The following is a 23,136-nucleotide window of genomic DNA, read 5'->3' as shown; positions in this document are numbered from 1 at the left end:
TTTGTGGGTTCTTCCGAGACTCGTCAATTTGCGGTGACATTCGAAATCTAATTTAAAAAAACGATGGAGCCACCGATTTTGAAATTAGAAGACATGTTTATAGCCATTGTGGCAAATGTAAGAAATTAATGACTGGATTTATTTTATTTTTTTTATTTATTTTTTTTTTTTGCAGGGTCCCACCCAGTGGCACGTGCAGATCGTCATGGAGAAGCTGCTGAGGACCGTTAACAGGACCGTCATTTCGATGGGCCGCGAGTCCCCTCACATTGTAAGTTTGCTGTGTACCCACCACCCGCTCTCTGTTTTCTTCTTGTTATCACACACATACAAACTCGTACACCTGTGTCCACACACACACATGCGTGCAGGCACACTCCAATTTAGAGGCTCCTGTATCCCAACCAGCTTAGCTCCCACAGGCCCACTACAACTCCAATTCCATTCCAAAGCTATCATTAAAGGTAAAGTCTACCTTGGTGGAATGCTTTCACACAACCTCAATCTAAGACTTGCTTTGATCTGCTCATATCTTTCTCCACCCGGGTGTGTGTGTGTGTGTGTGTGTGTGTGTGTGTGTGTGTTTTGCTTTTGCTTTTGCTTTTGCTGTTTCACGATGTTTTAGTATGCATGTCTTTGCCTGTTTTTTGAAATTTGTCTTTTATTTAAACATATCTGATTCTCTGTGCTGTAATCTAGGAACACAACCCCCGTATCCCTCCCACTGTCGTTAGCATTCTTCTCCCAATCACTCTCTCAGCTGGAGCTCGGAGGCAATTAAAGCACTTATCAGTCATAGTATAAATATGCTGTCTGCCTTATTTCCATCTGCAAAGCTTTCATCCATTTTCATGAGTCCAAAGAGTCCAATGAATTTCAACTTCTGTATTCGTCGAGTCATGAATATCAAGTTTGGCATTCTCTGGCTCATTGTACTGTATCCTGTTGACGCTTGTATTAATCAGAGCCGCATGTAGCTGGTGATGTGACTTTGAAAGTGAGTTTTTGTTTTATGATGGAGATCCCTCTGAGGGTACTTAAAGGTACTTTTACTGCTCACTTAAATACAAAGAAGTGATGAGAGGGACATTTTCTCCAGACTTCAAACTTATATTGGAAAATGGGGAGTCGTATGATACTGACTCGTTATATCGATACTATTACTGGCTGGCGTAGCATCCTCCTGTCTCGGGTTATTTATCGTGTGTGTGTGTGTGTGTGGGTGGGTGCGCACAGCACCCTCTCCATATGGGGAGCAGAAGGAAGCGGCATCACCTGTTTAAATGGAGGTGTATTTGCTTTTATCACCAGTTGCTGAGCCACACCAGCAGAGAGTGATTTAAAACAAAAAAGTACCCTGAGTTACCGCGCACTAATTATCCAGTGTGTGTTTGTGTGTTATGTCACCATGCTGTAATAATCATCCCCTGTCCCCTGTGTCCTGCTCTTCATTCTTCTCAGAGCAGGGATTCTGCAGCCGTTTCTTTCATTCCGTCTCTCCCTCCGTCTAAAGGCGTGAACTTCTGTTGTGTAACAGATCGCCAGCGTGCCTGGCGCTGTATAATGCAAAGCTCATGAAGCTGTGATTTGAGTCGAGGCATCTCTGCTACCCCTTCTCTCCCAGACAGCTGCCTGGAGGGGGTCTAGGACTCCCACTCACTCGAGCTCTCCCATCTCATTCATTGTTATGCCGGGGGTACAGGCTCAGGCAGGACGGTGTTTGCTGGTAGATGTTTTATTAGAACTTGGACCAGCTGCCTTCGCCGCTCACATTCTGCCATTATCTTTCACTGCAGTGGCTTTTTTTTGTTGTTGACCATTTCAGATATGGAACTTGCCTACCACTTTGTGTTAAAGGCTATCAACGCTCATGAAGGCAGCACACGCAGGCCTCCTCTCTGCTGTATTATCCTAAGTGCATCCATTCCCCCCCCCCCCCCCCTCCCGTGGTGCAGATAAAATGGCATTCCGTGCTTCCAGCACCGCCTGCTGAATTGCTCAAAAGCAGACCAGCCTCCTTTCTGGTTAATGAAACTGCTCTACCCATGACCTCATGTGGCCCCCCCCATTGAAACTATCTACTTTGTATCCCGCACATGTGCTGCAGCTGCTCTCTACCTTACTTCCCTCATCTATTTACAGCATCTTCTATCGTCCCTACTGACCCCTCGCCTTTGTCAGCGCCTTTAGCCACTGAACTCAATTGCCTTGACATTTCTAAGTACCTGCATAATATTTGCGTCAGTGTGCAGAGTGCTCCTATTAACCCAGTGGGCGTTTGAGGTCACATCAGAGCCTTGTCTTTTTTGAACGAACTATGGATCGTTCACTCGAACACTGTATGTCATACAGTGCTTTGGGATGGAAGCTGCATTTGAAGCGGCTCCCCACATCACTACTTGATGATCAATAAGGCTAGTGAGAATTTGAACAGCTATGAGACCCAGTTAGTGCTGCTGGAAGTGTCATAGCTTTCTAATCAGGGGACCTTTGTTGCCGCCGCTGGGCTCACTGCTGCCTAGTCTGCAGGCAGATTGCTCGCTGCTGCTCAGACAACATCGCAGCCAACTACCGACCTTGTTCCTCTGAGTGGCAGCCTCTTGCGTTTAGATTTATGCATCAATGTTCTACTCGGTCTCCCGCCTCTCTCCGCCTCCCTCTCCTTTTCTCTTCTCTCCTGGAGGTGGTTGACACAGAATGTTGATGAGACTGATCACAATGACAGCTTGGGGGGGGGGCGTCGGTTTTGTTGTGTGTTGTCACCGCAGTGCTACGCCTGTTAGCGACTCGCACGGCTCCGCCGCACATTTGCATCGTCGGACATCCCAGCAGGCTGTATCTTTATATTCATGTCCACCCTCACGCAGGTTGAGATGAGTCCTTGTGAATACATTTACATTCGTATAGTAGCAGAAAGATATTGGCAGTCCGTGCTGAAATGACCACGTTCTACCTTAATGCCCTTGAATTACAGTTTCCGTCTGTTTTAAGCCTCTGGATGAGCCCTGATACACACGGGTAGTAAGATGCTGCTGGGAAAATCCTCTGCTTTTAAAGTTCCAACCAAACCAATAAAAGCAAAGCTTTGTGTTTTTCTTATCCTGTCATGTTAGCCATACTGACCTTTGCAATTTTGCTTTGCATGGTCAGCTAACACCTAAATGTCAAAATCAATAATACCGTATACCTAACAGACCTGAGCTCTACTTGAATGTTGTGGTCAGAGTTGGCTGCATTGCTTCCTGGTTATCCTGCCGATTTACCTGCAGTGTGCAGAAGGAATGGAGAGGAAAGCTGCAGGGGAAGGACTTGTGCTATTGATTGACAGTATGGAACTATAGGGGCTGGAGCTCGTTCTTTGCTGCATGCACTCGCTGACCAAATATCTTGCAACAAAGCCATCTCAATTCAGATCGGTATCTGCGGCTCTGTCTTTGTATCACTCACTCTCTTTATCTTTGTCTTTATATCTGTTTCCGTCCACATATTCCTCTCTCTCTCTCTCTCTCTCTCTCTCTCTCTCTCTCTCTCTCTCTCTCTTCCCCCCACCCCCGCTGGCCAGACTGCTGCAGAGCTCTCACAGAAAAGAAGCATAGTGAGATATGGCACTGAATCATAATGCCTCAAACGTGCACTTATCACTCACTCTCTGCACCTCTCCTCTCCACCTGTGCTGAAACTTTGACAGAGCATCCTCTCGAGTATATTGACCCTGCGACAACTCACGTCAGACGCGTGCTCACTGTCAAAGCTATGTGAAAACCGCCGGGAGTCGCGTGGTGACGCTCGTCACCTTCAAACCACGGAGGACTGCGGTTAAAGGGTGTAAGAATTCGAGATGTGAAGCTGGGGTTCTTGTTTGTACCCTCAGTGCTGTGCTGTTAACAACCACTCGAGGGTAGCCCTGTAAAGATGGCCCTCCACTGGGTGAAAGGAGGAGAGGGGGGGGGTGCAGTGTTGCCCTCGAGCAACATCAGTCCCTGCAGCTTTATGCATCCATGTGAGGGTGACTCTGCTTCTCTGGGGCATTTACTCAGAGCTTTGTCCCCAGTTTACCTCACAAGTTCACCTCGCTGCTGGTCTGCGGCAACATCAGGCCGCAGCATGCACGCACACGACCACATGGACATGTCCGAAGGTCCACCACACACAGCATTGATGTAATAATGGTGAGGGGCAAAAACTGTGCCATGAGTGCAAGCTTTGGATCAGAAGCAGGTTCTTAGGAAGGTTGACTGCCTGCACCAAAAGCCCTTCGCTGCTTATCCCTCTGTTGTATTCTGCTCCGCATTGTGCCGCCCCACTACATCAAAGAGATGCAGGGCTGGTTTTAGGTGGATTTTCAACCTTACCTCCTGCTTTTCGTCACATAATTGTCGAGTTGATTGTTTTGCATACTGGAATTTTCAAACTAAGCCTAAATGAAATCCTAAATTTCACGTTTGGTTCACTCCAAATACGACATGACATTTCCTCACGTACCCCACAGACGTGTTTGCCCATGCATATAGTTTTAGTTTTGTTGGCACACGTTTTGAGATATTCGTCTGAGATTTCTGCTGACGCCTTAATTGCAGTTGAGGTGAATGACATTTCACTTGAGGTGCTCACGACTTTGAAAAATGTCAAAAGCAACATACTTTTCCGGCAACACTTGATAATCCAGACGTCACAACAGTCCTGAACAAATGTAATTCAAACAGATGCTAATTGCTAAATACCATCAAAGGTAAGTGATAAAATATCTTTTATTGTTAAGTGCTTGGACGTGCTTTTTACGTGATTGGGGGAATTTATAATGCCTCGCAACACGGTGACGGCTGAGCCGCTTCTTGCCGTTAATGGTGCAAATAACGGCAAAAGAGCTAGCAGTGTTTGTTTGCTTTGGTGAAAGTAGAGCTATGATGCTTACTATGCTACTATTCTCCTTTGCGAATTATAGTCGGTCTTCTCCAGACTTTCAGAGCTATGTAGATGTCCGTTTTTACTTTTCATATTTTGCATATTAAATATCTTTATTATTTTATTTTTTTTTAAAAACAGTAGAAAAACACAGTATTGCACATATTCAATCAATTGCACTTCTTTAAGGTACAGATAAACATCTAATTCTCTCTTGATGCTACAGCATAACTACTGAAAGAAACCTACCCGGCATGTACAAGAGTGGAGGTGTGAATCACATGTAGCCAACAGAAAGCAGCATGGTGGAGCTTGTGGAGGTCAAACCAGCGACGTCTAGTAGTTTGCAAGGTATATTGTGAGAGTAGATGCTTCTTTTATGCCCTTGAAACCACTTTGGCGCATTTCCTGTCTTTTGGGGCAGTGTTTTTGGCTTTGAGAGTGACTTCAGTTCTAAGCTCCTGCAGGCGCTGTCGACGTAGCGGTTTCTTTTGGCTGCGTCCCCACTCATTAATATGGTATTAGCCCTATTTGATGCTATACGACATGTATTGATATAGAGTAAACGCAAATATTATTTTGGCTGTACATAGTCTGTGAACCCTGTGTAGCGCTACAACAAGAGTTTTTACTTTACAATCGAATAGACGGGAAGCGATGAGCAGGAGCTAGTATAAAAAAAAAAAGAAAAGAGGGGGTGGGGCAAAACTTTTGTCATTCTCTTTAAAAAAAATGGTTACTTCAAAAGCTAGAAAATCTCCTGCAAAAGTTGTAAAAAGCATGCAAGGCTACACGCCTGCCACCCTGCACTGTAGAAGCCCTGGTTGTGATCAGAAGTGGCACATTCAGTCTCTCTGGCTTGGTTTCAGCAGCTAACGGAGTAGCTGGTGCAGGATGCTGCAGCAATACAATCACAGCTATCTTCTGTTGCCCCTCACGTGTGCTCAGAACCAACATTAGCTGTTGCACTTGGTTTCATGATTGAAGCAATAAAGTATCTTTAAACTTGATTTTCTCTGTTGAAACGGAACACTGCTATTCTATACTGATGAAGTTTGATTGGACTCGTTTACTTTCGGGTGTTGGGTTTCAATGAGGGGAGTGTTTTGTTTTTGTAATGCACAGCCCCTTCACTGCAGCTCAAATCAATATATTCCACTAAACCTTAAAGTGAATGTATATAGATATATATATTTATATAGAAAAAAGTACATTGATGTCTAACTTTGCAAATGTTATTAAGAAAATAAGTGTTATTTATTCATTCTTTACTTCAAAGTCAGTTGATTCAAGGAGACATTTTAGAGATGGATAGAAAGTTGATCGTAGAACTCCAATAAACATCTCTGACTTCTTTGTCCTTTAGGTCTCTTCTTTAGATATTATGAAAGTCTTCAATCTGTCGTAGTTAGTCGGCGATCTACATACGTGAGTTGATACTCAAAATAGTTATTTTTTAAATTACTCTGGAGAAAATGTATCCTGAACGGTGTTAATTGTGCTTTAGCAGTACGGTGATATGCTGTGATAACCTCTCCTGGAGGCTGGCAAGAAAGTCAGAGTCCCAACAGGTGAATAGAAATGTGACGGTCACTGAACCGTCATCGTAGAATAGGACCCCGTAGACGTCTGCTAGAAAAATATATGCAAATAGACGGAGGGAAATCAAATTTGTCTTTTCACCTTGCTGATCTCCAAATATGTTGCCCTGGTGTAATTTCACACCCTGTTTGAAGAAATGAGTTCAAAAATAACTCTGAATCCGTTTTTTGGTAAGCATGACATTTAGAATTTTCCATGGAATCCGCACCCGTGTCCCATTACACATCCTGTCGTCTCTGACGGGGGACTCTCAGTATCCAGTGGTGGCGCTCTCCATTAGTCACCAGGTCTGCAAAAAAACCGAAGAAGATGGATAAACAAATTTGGACGACCAGACGGACGCATAAATCCTGTGCATCAGTAGCGGGTGAGGTTGTCGGTTCCGCGTTTTCACAGGAACCAAAGTTTCCAGCGAGCGTGCTTCTTGGAGTCAGCTTTGGACTTGCGTTTTGGGGTGGAGGTGAAGGCCTCCTGGGGGTAAGGCAGGGAGGCGAAGTGGCCGTCCGGCGTAGGGCAAAGCCTCATCATCAGCGGCTGTAGCTTGTCCTCCTGCTGCTTGAAGTCCAGCTCCACACTGCAGCAAAGAAACGGAGACACACAATCAGCAAGTCAAACACAATTCTGCACGCAGTCAATAACACCACCTCATCCAGGTGCTGCAACATGCTAAATTGTATTTTATTTAGTAAAAGCCTCCGTTTTCTCTCTATTTTACTGCTTGCTGTGTTAAAACTACCTCAACACTGTCTTCATATGACGCATTAAAGCCCACCGTGCTATTATAATCCCTGGAAGACTTTTTACTGTGAAAAGTTTTCATAGTTGATCAGAATGAATTAATTACTGAGAAATAACAGTATTTCCCTTTATATTCACCTCAATAAAATACCAGAATTCTTCTTTACGTATTTGAAAAGGCTGCAAACCCGGCTTTTATTTGAAGACTGGCTTTCATTTGATACACTTTACTCTGTATATTCTTCCTCCATAGACACTGAAACCACTCAGGTTTCTTTCCCCTTCATGCTTCTTTTAATCTTAACATGTTATGACTGTCACACTCCCCCCCTCTAATCGTATTTCCTATCTACGTTTTGGCCTGACCTCAATGACCCCTGCACTGGCATCTGTCACTGCACTGCTCAGCCTGTTAAAGCGACCTACATTTCTCGCTCACTCCATCCTTATTTCCCAGTAAAATCTCCCAATCTGGACTATATTTGATCGCATCTGGCGGCCCGCTTTGGCTGCCAACGCTGTTGTCGTTTTTTTTTTGGTGTTTGCTTTCTCATCGTGACTTATAAAGCAAGTATTTTTCCCCAGTGAGAAGTGCTGGGTCAGTGAAGTGTTGAACCGAAGATCATTTGCTTTGCTTAAACTGAGATCCGAGCCTTTTAGTTTAGTAGATTTCAGTTCATATCATCTTGCTTTGATCCCTGCACGTTCATACACCATCAGCAAATGGTATGGACGCAGAATGAACTCATTCATGGGGTTTTTGTACACATCCCTGTGTACACTTACGTTTCCCTAGGGTGCGAGGGGATTTATCTAGACCGGCCATCATTGTAATCCCATGCCCGCGCACATCTGACTACTAAGTGAAACTCCGATTACAGCCTCAGCTGTGGGAAGTGTAGAGGGACTGTAATCTGCTAAACCCACCAGCCTGAGTCGGGCTGGTGGGGACTGACAGACTTACATAACGGCAGCAGGATTCACCTCGTGAATGCTGCCGTTTGCCTGGCTAGACGTGGAGTTTATTGTTGCGAGGGATTACGCAGTGTCAAAATGAGGTGGACAGTCGGCTGTCTGCTCTGATTGGAAGACAAAGCATCTGTAATGATTGCGCGTTGCTACATGAGACATATTTTTTTAAGAGCGACTAGTTTTTAACATTACATTCAGTATAATTTCATCTCAAAGTACTGGATGTTGGTCATGATTACAGGTGAGCTGTAGGTGCAGATTAATCGGTCTGTTGCATGTCAACCCAGCCAAATATGAATTCCCAGGCTATACACATGAGTATCTGATGGTGGGACAATTTAAAATAGGGTGTCATAGTAAATATCTCAGTTTTTACTATACACGCGGATGCTCTTAGGATTGATTAAAACAGACCAGACATAAATGTGGGCGTCTGACAGTGACTCAGTGAATATTGGGTGCTGAAACAGATACTCAGCACCTTGCGTTTGTTTGACTCGGGTCTTTACAAAGAGCCAAGAACACTGCAGCTGTTAGCAATAAATCACAGGCTGTTAATTACACTGTATAAATCCACTTCACTTTGTGTCGAGGCCGTTACAGTTTGTGTGCCCGCGCACGTACGTTTGTCTGCGTGGTGGAAGCGGTTGCACGCATGTATCGGTAAATTAGACCCGGGTTCAGGTCCAACCTGTTATATGCAGAGTTCGGTTTCTCGTCGCATCTTGTTTTGTCTGTGAACAAAGATTTGAGACTAAAACATAACAATGATTTTTTTTTTTTGTTCGGAATAACCTTGCGGTCCTTGAACCAAACGTTAAGCCCGACGCACGACATGTCTGTTTTGTTTTCGTGTTCTGTTGGAGTCAGAGTTGGTCTTTAAACATTCCTAAAAACCTTCCGCTCTAAACATGCTTCATCCAGTCTATTCTGAATTTTATTATCTTTTCGCTTTCTTACATTTACTGATTGCTTTTATTGTTGCTCTCTTACTGTTTTATTTGTCCCACGATATCTAAAAAAGCACTTTGATACCATTTTTAGATTTTATTTTTTGTTGCATCCCTTTGGTCATGCCCAAGGGAGCTGAACTAAATGTGTGAACAAGGCCCTCAGCGTCATGATGTATAATAAGATCACGATGTCTTCTGAAGTGATACTCAAGCTCACTTATTTGACGTAATTCGTGGGCTACACAATTAAAAGGCTCTTGCAGCTGAAATAACTGTAGTAAAGCAGCATCAAAGGATTCTGTGATCAATGACTGTGTTTATCAGAGTCTGAGTGCCGGTGTCACACTGTAGGTGTTGCAGTATTGCAGTATTTCAACCTGCCTTTTTCTTCTCTTGGAAAAAAAACTTCAATTAAGACTGTGTAGTGACGCATCTCTCTACCATATTTTCGGCGTCTTTGGGGGAAGTACTGTAGTTTAATGCTGGATCAATTCTGTGGGATGTTTCTCACTAAAACACACCGATGCACTGATAACAGTGATGGGATCTCCCCTGCTCCTCAGTGTAAGCCTAAAGCCGCTGTTCTTGCTGTGCATCCATGGCTAAATGTTATTGTCCTGCATGTACACGCAACCATTTTACCAGATTACCAGTGTCGAGCCTTTATTATCATGTCTACATGCTTCATCTTTACAAATTGTTTACACCATTTATCCAACTTAGTACCGTGTATGTGTTGTCAGATTATGAATCAATATTGAGCTGCAATCATTTGAATGCCCGTGCAAGTTTGCATGCTACCTAGCTGTGTTGTAATCAGATTAAATCCTTAAACACACACTCTCAAAGATCCTCAGTGTACATATTTGAACAACCTGTAGATTCGTGATGCAGTGAACGCAACAGTGGTCCCGGTAGCTGTTTATTTTGCCTTTGACTTGATTTATTTTTGTGGAGCTGAATCTACTCTTTAATTAAATTTGCTCAGTTTCAATCTGCCGGGAGAATCGTACAAAGAAGAGGTAAAGTGGTCTGTGGCTTTGGGACGGCATGGCCAGAAAATGTAATTGAGAAGAAAATCATAACTTAATTTGGGGAGGAAAAAAAAAAGAAATCAGAATGAAAAGATAATCATCTCATCTTTGAAACACACACCAAAGGACTTTTAATGAAAAATGTATTCATTTCTACACCCGGCCCAGTTATCAGCATCTCCTTATAAAACTGTCACGAGCCCTGCTGCGTCGCGCCACATTTTTATTTATTTATTTTTTAGCTGAAAGTGAATTTTGTTGTCATTTTACTGTCCCCCTGAGTGTGCTGTCGGATCGGAGCAAATTGAAGAAGGCTCTTTGGACCCTTGTCAGTCTTTAACCTCTCTCCCACACTTGTTCCGACTCGTCCTCTTGTGTCTCTCTCGCTCACTCCCACTCTTTCCCTGTCCTCTTCCTGCTCTCCAAAAGAAGTGTATACAGAGGAAGAAAAGAAAAAGAAACCGATGCATCGACACACACGCACACACACACACACCCTTTAAACATCCGTGAGTCTTTATCGCTCGACGTCACCTTCATCCGCTCTCTGTCTCCCTGTTCCACATTCTCACCCTGCCTTCCTTATCTTCCCCCGGGTGTGTGTGAGTGTGCTCTTCCTGGCTGTCCTCGCCGTCCCTTCACACTGTCTTTCCCACCGAGGATCACTTTTGTAGCTATGGTAACCAGCTTGCCAACATGTTGGAAAACATCATTATGCTCTCACAAAAAAGAGATATCTCCCCACAGCCGAGTCGTGCGGCAGGACAGCCTCGCCGCTCAGTTCATTTCCATATGTTATAATGTAATCAGCTCTTCAGCCTTTAGCGACGCTTAATTGATTTGCATAGCCTCAAACAATAGATTGGGGATTTTTTTTTTTCCCCTCCTTTTTAAATATCCATTCCCTTTTAATATATTATTTGCACTGCACACAATGTTATTCAAAGACTGCTTTACCATCGGATAGTGTGTTTAATGATCAGCTGTTGTTGATTTTATCACAAGACAAAATTGGGTCTGTGGGACATGACCGTGGTCCACTGTGAACAATGATACCCGATGGTGGGGACCTCCTCAGTCGCCTTCCTTAATCACCACCACTTAAATCCATCTCCCTGTTTGATCAGCACATTAGCCCACATAAATGCAAAGCGAGGAAAATGAGACTACGGGGTTTCTGCGTTAAGACGCGTCACGACTTTAATGCCTGCGGTTTTAAAGTAAGCGGAATGCATTTTAAATCCCCGCCCTGTCTGTCTCATTTTCTTCCCATCCAGCCTCTGTCTGTGTTCGTCTGTGTCTCCGACTTCTCTTTCCTGCTTTTCATTCCTCCCCCCCGCCTTGCTCGGTAGAAGATATTGCATCACCTGGCAAAATGGAATGAATTGCAATAATCTTTTCATCCCTTTCTCACCTATTCTGTTTCAATGTCGTGCACGTTGTGTTAAGCGTCGAATCCCCAAGTTCATTTGAGTGCGCAACCGTGAGCTGTTAGGGGGGAGATAACATATTCTGGAGAAGCCGTGAGATGGCGAGAGAAAAGTTGTCGAGGGGAGGATAAAAGAAAGATGGACTGAGTTCAGCATTGTTTAAAATGAGGAAAGTGGGACCAGACAAGGACAAGAGACTTCAGCAGCTTGTGTATTCTGTTTGAAGTCCCGGCCCATAGTCCAGAGCAACGTATCGATCCGGTGCTGTTGTTATGCTAAAGATGTGTTCTGTGGTGATGCCATATACTCTCGGACAAATTGATTATGCTGAAGAGTGCATGGCTGGCTCCTCTCTGGGCTGCGTTAAAATAATTTATGGGCCCATATGTCCACTCGGGTCATGAGACCAGCTACATCGTAAACACAAGAGTTATGGATTTGGCCTCGAGCGTTGATTCCCTGCCCAAACCCGATTGGGCCCTTTTACTGTCAGTCGAGCAGGAATGCTACGCGCTATAATCATTACTCTACTGTTATACATCATTTGAATAGGGATTCGATTTTTCGTTGCTCTTCGAAAATCATGTCACTGACATCAGTTGTCACTGCACTGAAAGAACTGAAGGTGACTTTACATTGTTACCATTTTTTTTTTTTTAGATATTCCTTTTTTTTTCTTTTTTTTTTACATTGAACATTTGAGTTTTAAATCAGGCTCAAGCCCAAAAACTGCTGCCATGGCCCGAGTATTAGCGCTCGTTTGGCCACAAAGACATGAACATACAAAAACTCATAGATATCATAGACTTCCCACGTACAGTGTGTGTTCCTCCATAGCTCTGCTTCCTAGCCTGTGTTCCTCCACCTCCAGAGAGGTTGTTTTCATGGAGATCTAAGTAATTAGATTGCCATTTTAATCCTTCTGCCTGCGTGAATACAACTGCTATATTTGATTCTGTGTCCAATCAACATAATTTACCATGCCAAGCGAGTCTCTTAAAGGAGAACCCGGGTCAATTTAACAGATTTCAAACATCTCACTTAGAATTTTTTTGCCTTTTTATCGAGTTGGAACCTCACCAGGCGCCGGCGAGGTTTGTCAAAAAACGTGCATTCTGTTTGGTATCGAGTTTCTGTTTTTCTACACTTCCTCCACAGATGAAGCGTTTGATGTTAATATAGTGCTTGTTTGAAGACGGTTGTTAGTGTGTGTGCATGATCGGTGCCGACCAAGTCAGAGGACAAATCTGACCTGACTTCGTCTGTGACGTCATTAGATGATGTATCAATTTCCCTCTGGGGATTGTCAAGCGCAGGTAAGAAACAAACCAGATAAGACGGATATGTTGGACCACTCACTGGCACGTACTGTATGTATAATTGGCTCATTCAAATGGGCAGACTTAATCATAGCGTTTATTGCAGCCTGCATTTTGCATATTTTAAATCCTCATTGGGAATTCAAATCATGGTGATATATAACACCTTTCCCAACACATCAGTGATGGGAACCCTGAGCTGCCAAGATTATCTTGACAAAAAGAACCGTGGTTTGCTCATATATATTTTTGGGGAGAATTTAGGCGCGTTATCACACTGCAGTTTGTGCTCACAGATTCAGAGGGATGGTTAGTGAACATCTCGATAGAGTCTGCAGAGGCTGGCACAGCAGGGCGAGCACAGTTGGTCTTTACTCAGGCAGGCAGAGATGGAGATGGAGGATAGGTAGACCAGAGAGCAGGGCCCTCTCTCTCTCCCAGGGCCAAATCAGAGTTACTATTAGACATGGTGCTGACTAATTTATAATACCAGGCGAGCTCCCATCTCAGCAGTCTGTCCTGTGTCATCCATCCTTTTAAGCCTGTGCTCAACCCACTACCCCTTAATTCACTCATGCCATGTTGTGCTCTTCCAGTGTCCTTCACGTCATGTGCCATAATTCAGCTTCCTTCACTTCAGCTCGCGGCCATTGAATTGTTGCAAAAAAAGCGACTGTGTTCTCGTGTTCCACCCTGTGGCCATGCGGGAGTCCAGCTGCATTTCGAGCGCACTCCGTCTGACGACCGGATGCACCTTCCTCAGCTCATCAGAGGGAACAGAGCTGTGACCTGCTAGTTCATTTCATCAGGAGCTGATTAAGGTTTGGCCAGAGGCTTATCAGTTATTGAGAGCAGTAGATGGAAAATAATTTAAATGGCTCTTCAGAGGCGAAAGCCGACCGGGTGGAACAGGAGTGTCCACTAAAACGCGTTCCATTATTTATGGCCTCTCACCTTCCTACTCTTTCAATGTCTTTTCTTTCTTATCTTTTTCCCCCTCAACTTTTCCTTTTGACTTTGAGAGTCACGCTTTTTCTGAGCACCTAGCGGAAAAGCAGCCGGACACACATACACACATATGTACCTACTGGTTTGTCTCATGCAAGTAATGGATTACATTTGCAGCAAATCCTCACAGCTGAGAAGCTGGAACCAGACATTTTTTGTCATTTCTTTTCTGAATAAGCTCCTGAAATAATGATCAAAATTGGTGCCAATTAATTTTTCTGCCGGCCGACTAATCGATACATCGACGTCTTGTCTCAGCATCATTTCGTACACCTTAAACATTGGCACACAAAGAAACCTAAGCAGCAAAGTATCTCCACACGCTAACGCACACTCACACCTTCATAAAGCGAGAGCTGTGTACCCCGGTAGACTAGTGGCTTTGGAGTCACGTCTGTACTGGTTGTCAAATCAATTGAACTACATTTGAAAGTACGCAGAGGCTTAGTTTGCTTGGCAACAGCACACCGTGATGATATTTCATAATGTTTGAATGGTAATTCATTTAAATTTCGCGGCCCAATGCTCACTTATTCTATAGCATGTATCCTCTCTGCTTTTCAACCGTGTGCCCTTTTGTCTCTAAATCCAGCGAGCCTTACACCTGCTACACTCCAGTGATTGAAGGGGTGTGAAGGGATAATGGTGGAATCAGACAAAGATGTATGCATAGAGAGAGAGAGAGAGTGTGTGTGAATATCGCACGTCCCCATGTGCAGATTAACAGCATCCACATTAGTCTTGCATCCCCTGGCCCTTCCCCCTCCTTTCCGCTGTCACTTTCCCACCTGTTCACTTTCCCTCAAGGAGAAAGGACAGGGGCACATTTGGATCACCGTGTCTTTTGAAGAGAAATGGCCACTCACCTGTAAATAATGCATGCGCTGTTCCGGCATGTGTCGCAGTTGGCCGTGTCCTGTCCTGTTCGATAGGTGAGTCTGCGGGGAAGATAGGAGTCGTGAATGAGTAATTACAGGACTTGTTAAGCTGCTCCCTCACACCTTCCTTTCTCATCTTGTTTGTCATCCCTCGTTAGCAGGGCCCAAGTAAACGAGGGTCTTGAGGAGCCATGCTGCCCTCCTGAGTGGCCTTTGTCCGGCAGCCAGGGCCGAAAGAGCACAGTGTCGGGGCCATTAGCAGTGTGCTGACTGATTTGAGGTCAGATAAGGCAAAGTAGTACACAGGATCAAGAGCTTGTGTTCCGGGAAGAAGGGTATCACAGAACAGTCGACCATCAAACCCACTAGTTGTGAAGTAGACTAAGCGTTCGTCTGTGGTTTTAGCATGGTGCATTAACAAAGCAGTGGCAGTAGATCTGCCGCAGATATGCAACAGTTATAGTTTTCGTGTCAAAAACGCTGTCTAGCAGAATTAATCAGCTAGACGACTACTTCTTCTGAGTAGACGATGACAACTAAAATGCAGCAATCGTGAATGCCCGACATCATTTATTACATTACCTTTCAATTACATTACAAATGTAACTAATGCATCTTTTTGTTACTGATGAATCGGTGGCTAATATGACCTGCTCTGTCTGCTTTTCTTAATATCACGGCTTTTTACTCACACTAGAGAAACTCCATCATTGATTAATCCATTCTGTACATTATAGTGTTGTCAAACGCACAGTAACCGTTATCCTCAGTATGAACATTTTTCATTATGGGAAAAAAAACTGAAATGGAAATGAGATGGCTCCTCTAAAGAAGATACATCTTGACAGTTTTGGACAGCAGCCCTTTGGCTTCATACAGCCAGCCCGTCTTCATTTCATTGTGATATTGATTCACCAAATTCACATTCAAACCCGTCAATATCCTATTATATTATATCTTGTGTGTCCCTGTATCGTTCTATTATCAGTTTCCTCTGGGATGAAAGATGGTCATGAAGCCAGTTCTCATTATAGATTCCTATTTCTCAGGGGGCAGCTAAAGACCAGGTGACGGCTCTGAATGGAAGTATTTGGTTACATGCTTCAAAGGCTCAATGGTTTTCTTATTGGATTACAGTGTGGAAATGTGCATATTGATTGACAGCAATAGTTTCCTCTTATAATTAATGACATATTAAAATGGAAGTACTGTGGACTCACTTCCCCGATGACAAGGACGATATTGTCTGCTGTGGTTTTTTATGGTTATGATCTGCACTGCTGCATGAACAGAACACATTCTTGTAGATCCAGTACAACTGTTATTTACCCAGGTGTCGTCCTTCATCTATCACTTTCCTTGGGTCACACATAGTAACTACCAAAATCTGTGAAGACTGACATCACAGCGGAAAGCACACCGTATGTCAAAAAGCATTTGTTTTGGTTTTATTTAGTTATCTGTTTTAGAGATGTAAGCCTCTTTGGTGATTAGTCGACTAATCTGTCATTTTGTTCTTGATTTCTATAGTTGATTAGACGTTTTTTAATATCTCTTTTTATTTCTAAGTCATTCATTTCCTAAAGTTGTGCTTTTGTGTGATTCTTTGTGGAGAAAATCAGCTTTACAGATTGATCAATGACGATTAAATCATTTGATAGATTAGTGGACACAATTGTACCTGTGCTAGTGGACTAAGACTTTCTTTGTTCGGGGACGGCCCTAAACTCCCTTTCAGGTGCTCACAGCAAGGAAAAACTACCAGCAACGTTTCTCCAGAAACAATGTTCCTGGTACTCTGGACAATCTGCAGACCTCAGTGTCACAACAGAAAGGTGAAACATTGTTCGTTCAAAGTGAGGTCTTTGGATTATCCACAGTAATGAGCAGATGTTTCTGAAGGGACCACAAATGGTATTCCATTTACTTCCATTGTATTTGGGTCAAGGCAGGAATCATTGTGAGCTATTTTTTTTATTTGTCAAACAAATCCTTTAAAACAATCACTGTTGTAAGTCAGGGTTTCTCTAAATGAACATTGCTGTGAGCACCACTGGATTCTCCTCATTGAAGTTAATGATTCGCGTTTCGTTCTTGTCTCTGATTTTTGCAGTCGCAGAGACGTTTCTCAGTCCCCCCCCCCATGACTCTTGTCACACTGCCCACCAATACAAATTAAAGAGCTATCATAAATGTCCTCTCCTTATCTACTCGTTTCTGTGCTATATGCTCTGACAGCTATACGAGAGGCGTTGATATCAACATCTTTTATTTAATGCCGTCGCCTAATGAGCTCATGGAGAGAGTCTGAGAAGAAGACACGGGGAAGTTTGCAGCTTCCAATCAATAAGCAGCCGATGGGATACACGGTCACCTGGGTCACCTCCTTTGAACAGCTCGCCCTTATTCTCTCCATTGCATCGCCGTCGTGCTGTCTCGATCTGTTACTAAATCCATCTTTTGTCCTTCCCCACCCCTCTCTCACACTGAGTTGATTAGAGAAAATAAGGCAAGCCTCCCTGGAGAGAGCGAAGCCAAAAGTGCCATTAACAGTGTATTTATCCACCCTACCCCCCTTTGTGCTACTCGGTGAGCTCTCCCAAAGGTCAGTGAGTGGGTGGGAGTCCAAAGGCACAACAACATGCACACATACAGTGTTAATAGACAACTAGCTAACAACAAGTCCCCATGAGTGTGATTAATTGGGTCCGGGCCTGCCAACATTGGCTGATGATGCAGCAAATTTATTCCTGCGCTTTGTGCGGTTAGATGCAGCCAATGATGTACTACGGAGTGTTGTATGCCCCGGGTGGGGCTGTACCTGAGGGACAAATGCGAGTGCTTGCATGCATTGGTGTGTGGGGACATGAGGCGAGTCTAAATTCCTTTTGTTCCCCCAGCAGCAGCATGGTAAGAGCTGCTCATACAATCTATACAGTTCTAAATAATACAATAACCAAGGGAGACGTAGCCTCGGCCTTCCTTGTCACTCTCATGTACTTTCTTTCACATGCTTGATTTCGGCCCATTTTCCTCGTCAACTGTCTCCGTTCTCGTTGAGTTGCAAAGTGGGGGAAGTCATTTTGGGTGTCAGGGGTCCGTAAGCGCTGTTTATTTTCTTTATTGACAAAGGTAGGTGACTTGCACTTTCCACTTCCAATTCTTGAATGGGAGTAAAACGATCCCAGGTGAATCATCCGCACAAAATACGAGTATGTTAGAAAATATCCAGATCCTTAATCGAATGGGGAGAAGGTGCAACTTTTGCACATAATCATGTAAGGGCAGAAATCAACTATGAATGTGTCTGAGTATTTGAGTCCGAAACACCCAATCGCAGACCCTGAAAGTCAGACTCGGCAGTTTCGGGGGTAATTGTGCTTTTTATTACTCTCAGCACATAAGCCATTGGATTTGTGTCAGCATGTCATGAGCACATGCATAGTGATGAATGGGCACGGGGGTTACATTTACTTTCATGAAAAATGAATGTCGCACAACATAAGCATGTTATATATCTGATAATTTCGCTTGGTGCACCTATAGCCTGAGGGGCACTCCTATTTGTTGTGTCAGTGACATTTATGTTAAGGGCAACATGGAGCTAATGTAGTGTGACTAAAGCAGCATTAGATTGTTTTTGCTTGGCTGATTTAGAAAAAAAGAAGTGTACAGGAAGAAGAAAAGTTTCAGATGGATTACAAGAGACTTATACTGCTCACTGACTTAAACTAAATGTAAGCTTTTGTAATTAAAATATGGAAATACAAATGTGATTGTTTCTTTGTGTATGCGACCAGATGGCACCATTAAACAGTAGTCAGTAATTTTTATTTACAAGTTAAGTCTCTCCTCATTCCCCTTCTCTTCCCTCCCACCTGCCACTTTAGACGCATCTGATGAACCAGATGTGCTTGGCAACACAGAGAAGATGGCTCCCCATGCTGCACCACATGTCCGCTTACTTTTTCACACACTACACACTTTTATGAGTTTGATGATGAACAGATTAAGGCTGCCTTGTGCAAGATTGTAAAATACTAATTTCCCATTTTTAGACAGCGTAAAGTCACACTGTCCTTGCTCAAACACTGTTGATTCGGGGTCCTACACTGTCGATCAAGTGCTTTTATACACTTTGTATACACTTTGTATTTGCCTGTGGTTATTCCCACAGGTTTTGGACTCCAGGTTGGTATGATGTCATTTTTATGGATTTTCTCACTCCATACCTCTCCACACAGTGCTGGTCAAAGCAGATAGGGATCTGAGTGCAGAGCCCCAGCAATTCACTCAACAAATTGGCCATTTTGTTTGCCTCATCCCTTTGGATAGACTATCCTCTTTTTCAGCGGTCTAGATGCTATCTACAGCCCTTTTGTATATACTCGGTATCCATTGGACAGTAAATTACTTTTTCACAGGCTATGGGTTTTTCAAAGGCCTTGGACTTACTAGATAAACACGGCATGCCGCTGGATGAGGCCAATTGTTAAATTTCTAGTTTCGTATTTTGTGTACTTTTCCTAAAAGTGCTTTAAAGTGTCACCGTATGATATGATGTCCTCAGAATATACATTTTTTCAGCATCATAACAATTACATTCTCATATTCAGACATATTTAGTATTCATATTTATTCTTAAGAAAGCCCCTGGGTGATACCGGCTGCTTTAATGCAAATACTGATCTCGCACACATTGTTTTGTTTTCACTGGCGGAATCTGTTCCGTTCACAAGGTACTGAGAACTTGTCTGTTTCACACGACGGGTCATCAAACCGCTTGGGCCAAATTGGGTGAGATGAATCGTCTGTGAACAAGTTCTGCTGCAGCGCCGTCATATCTGGAGGGAAATCATCACACACAAGGACACTGTGCTGTAATAGCACTGCAGGGCACATTCAGGTAAATGCCACATCATCGCCGCGACATGCAGCTGTGATCTCCTTTTCAACTATCTGGGTTCATCAGCCGCGGCTCTGCTGGACAGCTGTCACACGTACGATCTTGTCCTTAAGATCTAGAATTGATGTGACTCACCAAGAGGACACTTTTCCTGCTCATGCTGAATCATGAATGCGCTCTGTGTCTCTGATGTTTCCTTGGCTTTGCCCTGTGTACACCAGGCCCTTTTTCCCCCGAATAGTATTTATAGATACACCGATGTAAAGTAGGGGGCCGCTAATCCAATTCACCGGATCAGTGACAGCCCTGATACTGACCTTATTAAGCAGATTCGGTATCAGCCATTAACACAGTTTCTTAGTGAAAGTTTGAACATTAAGTGTTTCTGCTATCAGTTTAGTCATGGTGGGCAGTTTTTAATGCTACAGCACTCTCTTGTTCAAATGTGTTCTATGCAGTGAGCTGTACAGATTTTAAGATTGTGAAAAAGAGAGCATTAATGCTCGGTATCGGCTGTGAAGTATTGGTAACGGTATCGGGAGAGGAAAAAGTCTGCATCTTTAGTGTAAAGTATTGGCTATAAGTGAGATGTCTTACCCTTCTCTGTGGGCCTCCCCCTTCTCCAGTTCCTGGATGACCCCCAGCAGCACCTTGATGGTCTCTTGGCTGGAGCTGATGAGATTTTCCATGGCCTGGAGCTGTGCTTTAACATCCCCGTCCTGATTCATAGGCACTATTTGCTTGCAGGCCTCCCGTGTGTGGTCGGGAGCTGCCCCACGAGCCTCGCCACCTCTACAGGGTGTCAGAGGCTCATCCATGCCCCGTAGAGGCCGGGCAGATAGCTGTCCTGTGTGGCACTGTGCCTGTGTTGTACAGCCTCTGCTGGAACGTGGTAGTGTCTCACTCTGCAGCCCGTTAAGCTGCAGTGCTTTCTTCCGCTTGCTACGCACAGACGGACTTTCCAGGCACTCCACCTGCGTGAGGGAGTTCCAGGCGATGGGGCCCGTAACCTTGGAGGCCCTGTCCGGCAGGGTCCGGGACGAGCCCTCCTCCAGATTATGCAGCTGCCTCTTTGCCGAGCGCTCTGTATCGGCCTCCCTGTGTTGTAATCCTGTCCTGGCTTTGGATGGGACACTGCAGAGCTGGTACTCAGCCTGCGCTCCGGCTCGGCTTCCTCGCTGTGTGCCGGCAAGGCAGTCTGTGTCTGCAGAGCAACTGAGCTGCAGAGCGTCAGAGCACAGGCCATCAGGTGCAGTGTGCTGCTCCACTGTGGCAATGCACTCATTAGTATGGAGCAGAGCCCTGGTCCTCCGGACTCCACTCCCACCGCAGGCTCCCTCCTCCTCCTCATCTAAACCCTGCTCAGCAGCCTTGGACTGCTTTACCTCCATGACAAAACCGTTATTCTGACCTCTATACGTTTCCACGGCCGCCACGTGTTTAAAGGTGTGGCCTTTTTTGCGCTCAAAGGGAAAGGTCTGATAGCGTTTCTTCAGATCGGGGGACGTCTGCACGCCTGTGCTCCTGGTGACGTTCGGGATGGACCGGCGGGCAGGGACGGTCATGTACTTGCGGTACGCCACTTTGTAGGAGATCGGCTTGCCGCCTTTCCCTGCTGCCTGCAACTCCGCCTCCCTTTGCTCGTTCTGTGCCTCGCAGATATCCTTGAAACGCACTTGCAGGGCCTTGTTTCTCTTCCTCACCTGTCGACTGGCTTCCAGGGAATACTTCACCTCCAGTGCCAGCGAGGTGGAGGGCAAGGGCGCTGCCTCCGAGTCAGACTCTGAGTTGGTGAGCATGCATTTGCCACCCTCCTTGCTCACCATGTTTCCTGAGAGGCATGGAGAGAAACGCTGTGTTAATCATCGGTAATGAATGGCCTGACTATTACATCCTACTTGACAGAACTCACCCGCTCTCTAAGTTGAGGGAGAAGGGAGGAACCTGTGCAGTTATTTAATGAATATTATCAAAAAGTGCCTTTTATTAGACATTTGTCATCATGCATGTCAAAAAGCATCACAAATATAATTTTTAAAGGAGAAGATTTGTCATATATTTTAGGTTAGATCCCCTGATAATTGATTATAACAGAGATATTTGGTTAATTAACGTTTAAGACTGAAGGTGTGGTGATGTCATGCAAGACTAAAGTTTCCTTAATCATCTACAATATATTTATCCTTGAAAGAAAACCGTCATTTCCTTTTTATTGCCAGTTGGCACAAGTCTGTTATGCTTGCCAATCCGTCTGTGTTTATTTACTGATGTGATTTAAGCAAGCCCTAAAAATAATCTTAGCAGATTTTCATAATCTTCATCTCTGTGAAACCAGAAACTCCATATTAAGCATCATTTTCATTTGTTCATCATTTCCAGTTAAAGCAGCTTTTGACTACCAGTTCCTCCTCTCCCACTCTCTAAGTTGATGAGTGTTGGTGTCTCAGACGCTGGACTTACAATCACGCTCATTCTCACACACTCTCATACACTACAGGCTACAACAGTGGCAGTGTACTGTGGACTACTCTGTAGACCGTGCCTGAGGTCTGCTCTCGGTTTATCTCTTTGGCTCATTAGGTTCAGCAGGATTCTTCACTGTCTGACCTTCCCCTCTTAATTATTAAGTAAAAACAGGGTTTGGGGCCTATTTGGGAGCCCATTTTCACTCCTCTAGTGTATGGGAGTATGGGGTGTTTTCATTTTCCATTTTCTAAATGTACGAAGACAAGAGAATATGCTGAAAAATGTTACCTGCAAACAGACAAACTTTTGACAGAGAACTGTGCAACAAATCCCCTGAGGAACAACATCCTGAGCATAAATGTGAAGACGAGATATGAATTATCTTTCCCCACTACCACAGGCATGGTGGGGGTATCGCAACTCTGCTCTTTGATGCTCTGACAGAAATATAATTCTCCTTCTGCCTGCTAATTTACAATAAGCAAACTCTCCACACACTCGTGTAGATGCTGAATCAGATAGGCTTATAATTATCATGCTCAGCTTATCTGCCGTGACTCTCTGTCAACTTCCTACTTCAAAGCTTTCTGTTTACTCACCTGGGAGCTATAGAATGGACATTTTGTCTCACTGTCTTCCCCGTCATCTTAGCGCCCTGGCTCAGTGTTTTTAAATTATAGTCTCCGTCCAGTTCCTAGCTGAGATCTAAGAGGACAGTTTCATCATTCTACAGATCAGTCTACAGAAATTCATAGCCTTGTAGCCACGCAGTATGATCTGTACATATAGCAATATTACATGTTGGCATAAGAATTCAGTCATTTTTACTCTGGCAATCTGCTAACAAAGGACATAGCAACATTAATAAAACATTTCTGTAAATGCGCCAGAGTTAGCCAAGAGGCTTTTTTTCATCTGTAGTCCCAGA

At 44.2% G+C, this 23,136-nt stretch overlaps 2 protein-coding genes across 4 annotated transcripts in view; one reads left to right on the top strand and one right to left on the bottom strand.

The window, feature by feature from the left end:
• The window catches only part of dock1 (dedicator of cytokinesis 1), a 156,755-nt gene that overhangs the window by 63,490 nt on the left and 70,129 nt on the right, over positions 1–23,136 (top strand). For both annotated transcript variants that reach the window (XM_031842849.1, XM_031842848.1), the window contains one exon: positions 176–271. In XM_031842849.1, the coding sequence (XP_031698709.1) occupies positions 176–271 (96 nt within the window). The remainder of the gene's footprint in view (positions 1–175; positions 272–23,136) is intronic.
• insyn2a (inhibitory synaptic factor 2A) overlaps positions 2,741–23,136 on the bottom strand; it is a 28,491-nt gene continuing 8,095 nt past the window's right edge. Inside the window, exons 2-4 of one of the 2 annotated variants that reach the window (XM_031842850.1) lie at positions 20,340–21,573; positions 14,825–14,896; positions 2,741–7,078 (exon numbers count right to left, since the gene is read on the bottom strand). In XM_031842850.1, the coding sequence (XP_031698710.1) occupies positions 6,895–7,078; positions 14,825–14,896; positions 20,340–21,568 (1,485 nt within the window). In that variant the 5' untranslated portion in view covers positions 21,569–21,573 and the 3' untranslated portion in view covers positions 2,741–6,894. Of the gene's footprint in view, positions 7,079–14,824; positions 14,897–20,339; positions 22,640–23,136 lie in introns of those variants that run through there. The other variant, XM_031842851.1, reaches the window with a different exon arrangement.

The sequence above is a fragment of the Anarrhichthys ocellatus genome, unplaced genomic scaffold (assembly GCF_004355925.1).
Source record: "Anarrhichthys ocellatus isolate YVR2014 unplaced genomic scaffold, GSC_Weel_1.0 scaffold4, whole genome shotgun sequence".
Taxonomy (NCBI): domain Eukaryota; kingdom Metazoa; phylum Chordata; class Actinopteri; order Perciformes; family Anarhichadidae; genus Anarrhichthys; species Anarrhichthys ocellatus.
The sequence above is the reverse complement of the archived record's forward strand: the minus strand, read 5'-3'. Positions and strand labels throughout refer to the sequence as shown.